The sequence below is a fragment of the Ipomoea triloba genome, chromosome 2 (assembly GCF_003576645.1).
Source record: "Ipomoea triloba cultivar NCNSP0323 chromosome 2, ASM357664v1".
Classification (NCBI taxonomy): domain Eukaryota; kingdom Viridiplantae; phylum Streptophyta; class Magnoliopsida; order Solanales; family Convolvulaceae; genus Ipomoea; species Ipomoea triloba.
In genome coordinates, this window is record NC_044917.1 from 23,813,950 (window position 1) to 23,826,996 (window position 13,047).

The following is a 13,047-nucleotide window of genomic DNA, read 5'->3' on the forward strand; positions in this document are numbered from 1 at the left end:
GGGATTTAAAAAAAAAAAAAAAAAAAAAAAAAAACAAAATAGCTAGCAAATATGTAGTTGCTTGTTATCTTATTCTTTGCAGAGTATTAGGACATAACCCGTACATGTTATATAGCAAATGCTATCTTGAATTTCATGCAATTTTCTGCACAGAAAACTTTCTGGGATGATTAGACAAGTGAATTGTTTCATGCAATTTTCTGCACACGACACATCAATTCCTGTGTCTTGTGGATTCCATCTAAAAGGATACAAATGTTGCAAGTTCCTTTACCTCAGTAGGAATATTTGACAATTACAAACACTGGAAAACCACATGACTAATGTTGAATAATTTAATTTTTTTTATTGGTGAATCACAGAACGCTTCTATTTAATACATGGGCATGCCAAATAATTTGCAGAATGCCTTTTTTGATTCTTAAACTGAACCCCAAACCAAGTGAAAAGCAGTGTTGACATGCATTGAAAATCAGACCGGTCATTTCAGATAACACTGTAAATGGTCCAACTTTCAGAATAGATTTTTGCGTAATTCAAAGATTAGTACTATTCTTTTAGTGAGAATTATAAGAAGTGGTATGACTAGGTTGAGGAATATGTATGGAGAGAGGAGGGAAGACTTTGGACAAGAAATATGTACTGCAGTGTTTTTATACTACCTAGATATCCTGATTTCTACATATTCTAAAATCATGGGCCTTGGCAGGATTAGGAGGACAGCTGAACTCTTGACAAATGTTCGCACTTTGAAGATGTATGGATGGGAGTTTCTTTTTGCTTCTTGGCTGACAAAGACAAGATCTGTGGAAGTGGCTTACCTATCTGTAAGACAAATTTATTATTGCTTACAAGTTGCAATCTAGAGTGTCATCCCACCAGGCAGTGCAAGTTAAATCTTACAGTTTGCTTAATTTCCAGACTAGGAAGTATCTGGATGCATGGTGTGTATTCTTTTGGGCAACAACGCCAACTCTCTTCTCTTTGTTCACATTTGGACTCTATGCACTGATGGGTTATAAACTTGATGCAGCGACGGTATAGTCAATGTTCCGTGAACTCATTTCTTTTGGTCAAAGTTCTCTCCAATGCGACTTCCTCTAACAATTTAGTATTAGATTTCAGGTTTTCACGTGCCTTGCATTGTTTAATAATTTGATCTCCCCACTCAATTCATTCCCTTGGGTCATCAATGGGCTTATTGATGTGAGTTATTTGTTTACCTGAATATCAGATTTTACATTCAGTGTTGTCTTTTTCTTTTCTTAGTTTATTTATCATTTTATCCCAGGCCATAATATCTACTAGGAGATTAAGCAGATATCTATCTTGTTTTGAGCATGAACCAGAGAAGGAACGAACTGCCGACTCTTTGTTGCTACCAGACCCAAATAAGCAGTCTAGTTCTGAGGATGCCGCCATTTTTATCCACGATGCATCTTGCACATGGTCAAGCAGTGATGAGAAGCAGTTAGACTTGGTTTTGGATCATGTCACTCTTCACATTCCTAAAGGTTTACTGGTTGCAGTAGTTGGAGAGGTAAATATTCAGCCATATTATTACTTTTATTTGGTATACCAAAATCGTATTCTTCTCTGAAGATTTGAAGAATCCTGAACAGTCTTTTAGGAATTGCTATAGTATTCAATACCCATGCAGATATACAAAAACATGACTTAATAACATTTTAACTGGAGGTGGTAACTTGAGGCTATTGAGTAGTTTCTGCTTTGCTATAGGTTTCAAAAGTGATAGTATACAAGGTGATAACCATTCTAGATTACTAGTTTTAAGTTAAAAATCATTTTGACCCTGATGTTTGCAGTGGGAAAAATAAATTGGAACAGACCACTGAATAATTTTGATTGAAACTGTTGAGCATATATAATGTACAAACATAAAATGTGCAATCCAACTATCAGCTTAGGCTTTTAGGTGAGATGAAGCACATGCTTCAATTTGCTATCAAGCGAACCCTATGCAAAGGTCATGGGTTTGAATCTCCGCGTCACCCGATAAAAAGAGACTATGATCCACGTGTTGCTTGAAACCCGTGAAAAGTAACCGGCCCGGCCCGCACACGTGAGGAGGCGTGTTGAGCATATAATATATAAACATAAAATGTGCAATCCAACTACCAGCTTAGGCTTTTAGTTGAGATGGAGCACATGCTTCAATTGAAACAAATGTTGATGAATTTACAATTCAGTATTTACATATGGTACCTGTTTCAAGGCAGTCATCCAAAAATCGTAAAACACTTCTACTCAAAATTCTATTCTAATGTAAGATTCTTGTAGATGTAGTTGGTCTGTTGAATGAAGACTATGGAGTAATAATAGAATATAATTACTTTATAGCAATAGGTATGTCTGTCTATGGTATCTGTGTTCCATCCACTTGAATATAGGATAAACATGAAATAATTAACATTGTTGTAAACAATCTATATGGTTTCCTTGAATATATGATATCGTCAATCTGATTGTTCAATGAAAATGACCTTTCTTACTCATTTAGCCATCTCTTGACAATCATGTGTATGCAGGTTGGGTCAGGAAAATCATCCCTACTCAACTTGATTTTAGGGGAGATGAAATTGGTAAATGGATCTATACATGTAAATGGTTCTACAGCCTATGTACCGCAGGTTGATAAACTTTTGTTAGTCCTTGATGTGTTTTCCTGGCAATCCATATTGCTTTTCTCTTATTCTTTTTCTTTCATTACAGGTCCCTTGGATTCTCTCTGGAACTATCCGTGACAATATTTTATTTGGGAGGGACTATGATCCAAGGAGGTAGAAATGTCTTTCATTTTCATAGCTTCAATACCATTTTTCCAATTTTATTACCATTTATTAATGTTTGCCAAGATGTGTTTGTGTCCAGGAGCCTTCTCAAGTATGTTGGCTAATGTTTTTGTGTGTGTGTGTGTGTGTGTGTGTGTGAAATACAGCTCCTAATAGAAGCTCTGTTGTTTCTCATGAGCAGATACTCAGAAGTATTACGGGTGTGTTCTTTGGATTTTGATATCTCAAGAATGGTAGGAGGTGACTCAGCTCGTGTTGGAGAGAAAGGGCTCAATTTATCAGGTGGACAGAGAGCTCGTCTTGCACTTGCAAGGTACATTGTCTCGTAATTTTCAATTGGTACAGTATTCTGCTTTGAATGTAATAAGTATACTTGTTGATCTAATTGATAACCATCAGAGCTATATATCACGGTGCACATATATACATGCTTGATGATATCCTCAGTGCTGTCGATGCTCATGTCGCTTGCTCTATATTACAAACTGCAATTCTTGGCCCTGTGATGAAACAACGGACACGCATTCTTTGTACACACAACCTTCAGGTTTTATGCCCACCATGATTTCTTTTTCACTCTGTACTCTCATTGTTAGCTGAATTTGACTATTACTTTTAAATTTCATGTTCCTGTTTAGTGAATTGAACTATGTCGTTTCATTACTTTTAAAATGAAAATTCAGAAGCACAATAATGCAAATCGACTCTAATCCATTTGGAACTCTGCTTGATTAGTAAAATTTAGTCAAAAACTGTCCCGAAAAATGAGGTGCAAATCTTTTGGTGTTTATGAATTATTATTGGATACTCTTCATCATACACTGTTGTTTAAACTGTGATAGTTTCACAGGCAATAACTGCTGCTGACATTGTGGTCGTGATGGATAAAGGGCATATAAAGTGGGTAGGAAATCCAGCTGATTTATCTTGTCCTTCCAGTGTTGCATTCTCATCTGTGGATGAACTGAGTGCATCTCATACTGAAGAAAGAAGATCAAGCATGTCAACAGAGCCCAGTCTGGAAGTTTCAGACTCTGATTCTATAAGCATTTCTGATGAAGCACAAGACATTATCGAAATAGAACAAAGGAAAGAGGGAAGAGTTGAACTTATGGTCTACAAGTGAGTTACTTTATATATTCTTGAATCCAATGTATGTTGTGATAATCATCAGTCTAGTCTTTGTTTGATGGGTTTGTTTTTATGTCCTCCAGAAAGTATGCTGCATTTTCTGGTTGGATCATCACTTTTGTAACAGGTTTTTCTGCAATTATGATGCAAGCTACTCGTAATGGAAATGATCTGTGGCTATCATATTGGGTTGACTCAACTGGAAGCAACCAAAACGCATATTCAACGACCTTTTATCTGGTGATTTTCTTACCAAACATATTTCTTGATTAGATTCATGAAAATTTTACAACAATGATATGAAATCACAATGGGAACTTGTACTGCATATGAATTAACATTTTTTATTGCTTTTGTTTGCTTTCTCCGCGTTCACTTTGCATAAAAAATGTTGGTAAAAGGAAAACGTTTTACATGGAGAAGTTGTGTAAAAGCTATTCCAACATTTAGTTCGATTATGAAATATTTTAAACTTGGTTAGATAGGAATATCTTTGGGATGGAAAAAAAAAATATAAGGAAAAAAGACAATATTTTACATCTTTTGATCTGTAAAAGGTTTCAAGCGTACAAGTGTAAAAGTGAAGTTTACTCACTTTTCAGTTGAGTGAATGGCATATATGGTAAAATGATTTATGTGTAAAATATTTAATCCCTATTTTATGCAAAGTAAAGAGGACATTATGTATTGCCTAATTCTAAACATTTTCCCAATAAAATTTCTACTTCTGGAACTTGAGTTAATTCTTCAAGTCATTAATGGTTTTCTAGAAAAATTCCATTTAGGGTGTGTTTGGAAAGCATGAAAATGAATTCTGGAAAATGAGTCATTTTTGAAAAATGGTTTCATTTTCAGTGTTTGTATGTATTATGAAAAACTGTCTTTGTGTATTTGGTTCATTTTTTGGAAAATGAGTAGAATTGTATAATTAAAAATTTTAATTATTTTATTTAAAATATAAAAAAATTATAATAATATTATTTATTTAAATTTAAAAAAAAAGAAAAACTAATGCTATAGATTTCCAGCGGAAACCATTACAGGTTTCCGCCAGAAACCATGGCGGAAACCAAAGCAACTGCTCTGGTTTCTGAATCGTTTCCGTCCGTCATGGTTTCCGCCGGAAACCAGTTGTTTATCCACCGCCTTGGTCCATTCTGGCCAATGTAGCCATGGTTTGTCCATGTAGTCATTTTCGGAAAATGACTTCCGGAAAAAAATTTCCGGAAGTTGTTTTCCGGAAAAATGGCTTGATTTTTCATGGTCAACGGAAATTGTTTTCTGTTGACCGCATTTTCCAAGTGTTCCCAAATGATTTGGAAGTTCGGAAGAATGTTGATGTGAAGGATGTTAGATAACATTATTGATATTACCAAATATGATTGAGTCTCGCGTGCCCACCATTTCACCACCAAGGCATCGTGAAAGTGAATCGTATTACATGGTAACGCCTTAGGAGGATACATTGAACAGGAAATATGATAGAACTGCTATTCTCTGAAGTGCTTTACCCAATATCAAATACTATTGGCATTAAATATTTGGCTTTAATTCAAATCTGATGCAATATTTTGAAGACAATCCATTTTGCAGTCAATTGGAATTGAAGTCAATCAATTGATCAGACGTTAAATGATGCAGGTTATCCTCTGCATGTTCTGTTTGGCAAATTCTTTCCTAACTTTAGTGAGGTCATTTTCGTTTGCATATGGTGGCCTACGTGCTGCTGTTCGGGTACACGATAAATTGTTAAAGAACCTTACTAGTGCACCAATCAGGTTCTTTGATCAGACACCGAGTGGAAGAATATTAAACAGGTAGCATGAGATTGTTCAAACCATGCCATTTCTAGTTCTTTTCCAAAATATATGCTGACCGAATAATATAGACTGTCTTCAGATCTCTACACAATTGACGATTCCCTTCCATTCATTCTGAACATTCTTCTTGCCAATTTCGTTGGCCTTCTGGGGATCGCTGTAGTTCTATCATATGTTCAGGTATAAAACTTCCTAGTGATAAAATGTTGAACTTTCTTTTATCTTTTATTCCCTCTTTTCTCTTTTCATATCTTTTGTCACATTGAGTGGTTCTGTTTGCTAACACATTATCCACAAAATGCTATAACTACCTGCAGATCGTGTTTCTGTTTCTGTTGCTGCCTTTTTGGTTCATTTACAGCAAATTGCAGGTAATCTTTAATAGCCTCAATGTACTTCTAGCTTTCTATCAAGTATCACCTCCTATGTATTATGACATTGATTTTTAGGCAACCATTAGGCATAGAGAGATGTATGGCACTCACTCAAAATGGCAAGTCTCAGTAGGCTATTACATTCTCTGCAATGTGTAATATCTTCTCTTTCGATAAGTACAATATGTAGAATATCTCAGTGCCATTCAATCAATACCTTTGCAAATAAATCTTTTTTAAATTAATAGTTATTCAATTTCTTCTTTCTGAAGATAGGACTAAGGTTAAATCTATATCTTGGTTTGATGATCCTGTTTCCTTTGTAGTCCAGGAAACGCCTATAATTGCCTGTTTTCTCTTTATTCACCATCTATGCCACTTTTTGTCTACCTCGCACCTTACAACTTCTCACCCCGGTCACCAATGATGATATATAATGAATCAAGTGTTAATCAGAAATGAGATGTTTATGTGTTAGCCCTTTAATCATTGCAGAGGTCATAGAACAATTTAGTTGAGGCTTTCTACTAGAAATCTTTGGAAGTGAATAGTGTAGAAATTTGTATAACTGGTCCATAATAGTTTATTAATTCAAGAAACCTTCAGACTAACTGAACATTTGGTTCTCCAGCTGTACTACAGGTCCACCTCACGTGAATTGCGAAGGCTTGATAGTGTGTCCCGGTCACCAATTTATGCATCTTTCACAGAAACTATTGATGGGTCATCAACTATTAGGGCGTTCAAGTCTACGGTAATGCTAAGCATTCATTTCATTGCAATCATAGATGAATAAGTTACTATTTTGCCAAGACAAGATGTGTTACAAATAAATCTTAGCTGCATTTTAACACTTACACACATTGTGAATCTTTTCTGTATAAAAGTTTGACAATGTAAGTGAAAGTTAATCAGATTTCTTTGTTTGTAGGACCTTTTCTTGATCAAATTCTTTCAGCACCTGATGGTTTATCAGAGAACTTCTTACTCGGAGGTAATGGCAGGGCTGTGGCTCTCTCTGCGCCTTCAGGTACATCTCTTGCAGCAGAACACGTAGACTGATTTTAACCCTAATTGGCATGATGAAGAGCCATACTCGTAAAAGTGGATAGTAATACATGCCTTAATCTTTCTTTTGCAATTTTATGTTCCATAAACATGACTATCATTATCAGTAACAGTCAAAGTTTTTAGCTTTTGGCAGCATTTATCGTGTCGTTCATTGCTGTGATGGCTGTTCTTGGCTCTCATGGATATCTTCACATTGACTTAGGTACTCCAGGGCTGGTGAGTTAGGCTTCTGGCTTTCTTTTAATTTGCTTTTCGTCAGTTGCTTTACTTCAGTACAGAATGTCCTTAACTGTTCAGAAACGAACAGACCTCGTGGGAACCTTGTAATGACGCCTGGTATGTTTTCAGGTAGGTTTGGCACTTTCGTATGCAGCCCCGATTGTGTCCAATTTGGGAAGCTTCCTATCAAGTTTCACTGAAACAGAAAAAGAGATGGTTTCTATTGAAAGAGTTCTTCAGGTAATTTTTAATAAATCGAAGTGTTGACGAATAAACAGAAAGACACCAAATTGATTGATACATGCTCCGCTCCATCTTTCGTTCTAGTACATGGATATACCTCAAGAAGAACTCATCGAAGGCCAGAGATTTGATCAACACTGGCCATTTCAAGGAGACGTAAGTTTCCAGAATGTGACTCTGAGATACATGCCATCATTGCCTCCCGCTTTGCGTGGTGTTTCTTTTACCATCACAGGAGGAACACAGGTCAGTTAGTTCATCTCAATTAAAACTATTTCCCCCCTTGACTTGCAGTTATGATACTGTTATGGGGAATCTTTACTAGACAGATGTTAATATGGTGCTTCTTTGGGCACAATAAGAAATATTACTAGCCTGTTTAAGTTTTTTTTTTTGGATGACAAGTGAAACCCACAACCACTATCTGAGGGTGTGCACTGGGCAAACTCTGCCCTGTGACCCTGGCTGGCAAAGCCTATTTAAGTTTTATTTAGTGGAACGCGAGATCAATTGATAGACATAAATGTCTTGAATAGGTTGGAATAATTGGAAGAACGGGAGCTGGAAAGTCGAGCATTTTGAATGCCTTATTCCGCCTCTACCCGATATGTGGAGGGCGTATTATAGTTGATGGCATAGACACAGGTGCCATTTCTCTCAGGGATCTCCGTGAAAGGTTTTCTGTTGTCCCCCAGGTTCCCTTCTTGTTTGAAGGGTCACTCAGGTAACACAAGGTCATTCAAAACCATTGTATGATCTCATAATCTAAAACTGGACCAAGTTCACTCAAAGACTGAATTCAATCTATTAATTAGTCTAACCTATAGCCTTATAAACTCATATTTTCTCTCTTGTTTTTTCAATGTGAGACTCTTAGCAATATGATATCTACATTTTTCTCAGGACCAACCTAGATCCACTCGATGTGAGTGAAGATATGCAGATCTGGGAGGCTCTGGAGAAATGCCATTTGAAGGAGGAAGTGGAGGCTGCTGGAGGGTTGGACATGAATGTTAAAGGCTCTGGTGCGCCATTTTCTGTGGGGCAACGACAGTTACTCTGCCTTGCCCGCGCTCTCCTCAAATCCTCTAAGGTAAGTAAAAACACTGTTATCATCTAAGATTGGGCTAATAAGGTCTCAAACCCCACACTAAAAGTATTGAATCCAATGAATTAGTTAGTCTAACATATGACCTTATAAACCCATATGTTCTCTCTTATTTTTTCAATCACTGACAGATGAATATATATATGCAATGTTGTTAGATACTGTGTCTAGATGAGTGCACTGCAAGTGTAGACACTCAAACAGCTTCAAAACTGCAAAAGGTGATCATGGATGAATGCCAAGGGACGACGGTGATCACAATCGCTCATCGCATTTCTACCGTTGTGAACATGGACAAAATACTAATCCTAGATCAAGGCATCCTGGTAAGCAAATTAAAGCTTACTATCTTGACATAAAATAAAACTTGAGATTATAGAAGATGCAAATGAGGATGTTCTTATTCTGATCTGTTAACATCTATCTTTTTCATTTTTTACCAGGTGGAACAAGGTAATCCCCATCATCTTCTTGAAGATGAATCATCCTTGTTTTCAAGCTTTGCAAAAGCTTCAAATATGTAGCTAGTATAGGCTGTATTGGAATGGCTATGAATCAACAATTATATCTCTCTTTTAAGTTCAGCTGTTTCTTGACTCTCCCTGCTCATTGCTGTAACTTTTTAGCACTCTAACAAACACAGATTTGGGAATTGACTCCTTATTCCGTATTTTCTTTAAATTTGGTAAATAATTGTTCCCAAAACACCAAAACTAGAGTGTCATTCCTGACTAAAATAAATTTAAAATGTAAAAAAGAGGGGAATTTTGAGGTTGTGATTGACCTTTTTTTTTAAAAAAAATACCAGGGACATAACACATATAATTTTTTTAAAAAAAGGATAAATTAATGTTAAATAGGGGAACCTTGGGTTATGATTGACAATTTTTTTAATAAATAAGGGAATACCAATTACAATTGAAAAAGAAATTACAAAAAAACGCGCCATATTAAGAATGGTTGAATATCATTAGATGGGATTAAATATTAGTTCCTAAAGGACAAATACTGAAGTCATTTTTTGACTAAACTAAATTAAATGCAAAAAAATATTAAAAACAAGTTGTGGGTTATGATTGACGTTTTTTTTTTTCACCAAGAAATAACAGTTATTAAAAAAAAAAAACTTTGTTTGGTAGAGTTTATTTTAGAACTTATAGCTTATTTTAAGTTATAAATAAGATATAAGCTATGTTTGGTAAAACATGAAATTAAAATAATAGCTTATTTTAAAATATTACCTAGAGTAGCATTTTCCTAGCTTTTTAACATTTTTTTTCTTTATTAAATTACAAAAATGACATCATCTACCATTCATTAATTAATTTAATAATTAAGTTTGCCAAACACTTTACACTTATCAGTTAATTCAATAATTAATTTTACCAAACACTTTAATTTCAATTAGTTAGCTTATTAGCTACTAACTTTTCAGCTTTTAACTTTCAACTAATTTTTCAGCTAGGCATGCCCGACAGAGCCTTTATATAAAAAAGATTGGGGAATCTTGGGTTATGATTGATATTTTTTTTTATATATAGGGAAACGAAATAATATTTGAAAAAGAAATTACAAAAAACCTATATTATTAATATATACATATATATATACATATATATATATATACATACATACATACATACATACATACATATATATATACATACATACATATATATATATATATATATATATATATATATATATATATATATATATATATATATATATATGTATATATATATAAACAAAATCTTCCATTTTAACTTCCCGCCCAAAACACTCCTATACTATTAATGTTTGCGTAATATTGTAAAATATGGTAATACAATTCATATTCGTACTGCAATTGTATAATATATTCTTTCATACTTTCCTATTCGTAATACAATTCTAGATTAAAATTACTAATCGTAATAATATAGTACATAATCATGATTAGCAATATACTTGATCAAAATGATACCATGATCTCCCAAAGATATACAATTTAAACATTTTAAAATCTAATAATTATTATCGTAAATAATAGCTCAATAAATGTTACAACTTTTATATAATTGCACAATATTTGTATATTTACCTAGGAATTATTATGGTAAATAATAACTTAATAAATGTGACAACTTTTATATATATATATATATATATATATATATATATATATATATATATATATTATACTTAAATGTATAATAATATAATTGCATAATATTAGTATATTTACATAATAATTATTATGCTAATTAAGTTAACAATTACACGAATATTAGTAAAATTACAATTAATCATGGGTCTTTGAATTTTTTATAATAATTATAATTAATTCTTTTTAATATGGATGAGGAGGAAAAAACTAAAGGCGATATGGTGAAAATGAATATATACTTATCTACATCTATATATATATATATTAAAACAGAAGTGCTAGCTTTCCCGCTCATTTTAGTCCAAAATTTTTTAAATCGGTCAACATAATATTATATAATAATTCCTTATCAGAAATTTCAGCCTTCCTTATCATTCCTTATTTATGGCTAAAATTGACAAAATATTCAAAATATGATTCCATTCCTTATTATACACGAAATTAATGAAATATTTTATTCAATTTCATTCCTATATGGATTCCTTAAATGAAATAGTTTAACCTTGCGTATTTTTAATATATATATATATATTACTATATGATGTATATTATAGTATTCAAAAAAAATATTACTATATTATGTTAATGTACGTAATTAAATTCCTCTCATGATAATATTCAAAAAAAATTCAACAATCAAATTACTATATGATGTATATTATAGTATTCTAAAAAAATATTACTATATTATGTTAATGTACGTAATTAAATTCTTCTCATGATAATATACCATGCATTTCAATTATGGTTCAAAATATTTTAATCTTGCGTATTTGTTTATTTTATATTCGTAAACAATCAAATTATTATATGACGTATATTATAGTATTCAAAAAAATATATTATATTATGTTAATGTACGTAATTAAATTCCTCTCATGATAATATTAAAAAAAAATTCTAACAATCAAATTACTATATGATGTATATTATAATATTCAAAAAAATATTACTATATTATGCTAATGTACGTAATTAAATTCCTCTCATGATAATATTCAAAAATAAATAAAAATTCCAACAATCAAATTACTATATGATGTATATTATAGTATTAAAAAAAACAATCAAATTACTATATGATTTACATTATATTATTAAAAAAATATTACTATATTATGTTAATGTACGTAATTAAATTTCTCTAAAATATACCATGCAATTCAATTATGGTATGGTTCAAAATATTTTAATCTTGCGTATTTTTTTATTTTATATTCTTAAACAATCAAATTACTATATGATGTATATTATAGTATTCAAAAAAAATATTACTATATTATGTTAATGTACGTAATTAAATTCCTCTCATGATAATATTCAAAAAAAATTCAACAATCAAATTACTATATGATGTATATTATAGTATTCTAAAAAAATATTACTATATTATGTTAATGTACGTAATTAAATTCTTCTCATGATAATATACCATGCATTTCAATTATGGTTCAAAATATTTTAATCTTGCGTATTTGTTTATTTTATATTCGTAAACAATCAAATTATTATATGACGTATATTATAGTATTCAAAAAAATATATTATATTATGTTAATGTACGTAATTAAATTCCTCTCATGATAATATTAAAAAAAAATTCTAACAATCAAATTACTATATGATGTATATTATAATATTCAAAAAAATATTACTATATTATGCTAATGTACGTAATTAAATTCCTCTCATGATAATATTCAAAAATAAATAAAAATTCCAACAATCAAATTACTATATGATGTATATTATAGTATTCAAAAAAAATATTACTATATTATGTTAATGTACGTAATTAAATTCCTCTCATGATAATATTCAAAAATAAATAAAAATTCCAACAATCAAATTACTATATGATGTATATTATAGTATTAAAAAAAACAATCAAATTACTATATGATTTACATTATATTATTAAAAAAATATTACTATATTATGTTAATGTACGTAATTAAATTTCTCTAAAATATACCATGCAATTCAATTATGGTATGGTTCAAAATATTTTAATCTTGCGTATTTTTTTATTTTATATTCTTAAACAATCAAATTACTATATGATGTATATTATAGTATTCAAAAAAAATATTACTATATTATGTTAATGTACGTAATT

At 31.7% G+C, this 13,047-nt stretch overlaps 1 protein-coding gene across 6 annotated transcripts in view; it reads left to right on the plus strand.

Moving 5' to 3' along the window:
• The window catches only part of LOC116010369 (ABC transporter C family member 13), a 15,837-nt gene extending 6,382 nt beyond the window's left edge, over positions 1-9,455 (plus strand). For 5 of the 6 annotated variants that reach the window (XM_031249747.1, XM_031249749.1, XM_031249748.1 and 2 more), the window contains 22 exons: positions 710-827; positions 922-1,038; positions 1,126-1,206; positions 1,292-1,540; positions 2,550-2,651; positions 2,734-2,801; positions 2,995-3,126; positions 3,213-3,360; positions 3,664-3,935; positions 4,028-4,184; positions 5,586-5,761; positions 5,833-5,944; positions 6,082-6,135; positions 6,770-6,892; positions 7,070-7,168; positions 7,333-7,425; positions 7,558-7,668; positions 7,756-7,917; positions 8,208-8,395; positions 8,575-8,764; positions 8,938-9,105; positions 9,223-9,455. In XM_031249747.1, coding sequence (XP_031105607.1) covers positions 710-827; positions 922-1,038; positions 1,126-1,206; positions 1,292-1,540; positions 2,550-2,651; positions 2,734-2,801; positions 2,995-3,126; positions 3,213-3,360; positions 3,664-3,935; positions 4,028-4,184; positions 5,586-5,761; positions 5,833-5,944; positions 6,082-6,135; positions 6,770-6,892; positions 7,070-7,168; positions 7,333-7,425; positions 7,558-7,668; positions 7,756-7,917; positions 8,208-8,395; positions 8,575-8,764; positions 8,938-9,105; positions 9,223-9,303 — 3,001 coding nt within the window. In that variant the 3' untranslated portion in view covers positions 9,304-9,455. Of the gene's footprint in view, positions 1-709; positions 828-921; positions 1,039-1,125; positions 1,207-1,291; positions 1,541-2,549; positions 2,652-2,733; positions 2,802-2,994; positions 3,127-3,212; positions 3,361-3,663; positions 3,936-4,027; positions 4,185-5,585; positions 5,762-5,832; positions 5,945-6,081; positions 6,136-6,769; positions 6,893-7,069; positions 7,169-7,332; positions 7,426-7,557; positions 7,669-7,755; positions 7,918-8,207; positions 8,406-8,574; positions 8,765-8,937; positions 9,106-9,222 lie in introns of those variants that run through there. The other variant, XM_031249750.1, reaches the window with a different exon arrangement.
• The last annotated feature ends 3,592 nt before the right edge of the window (positions 9,456-13,047 follow it).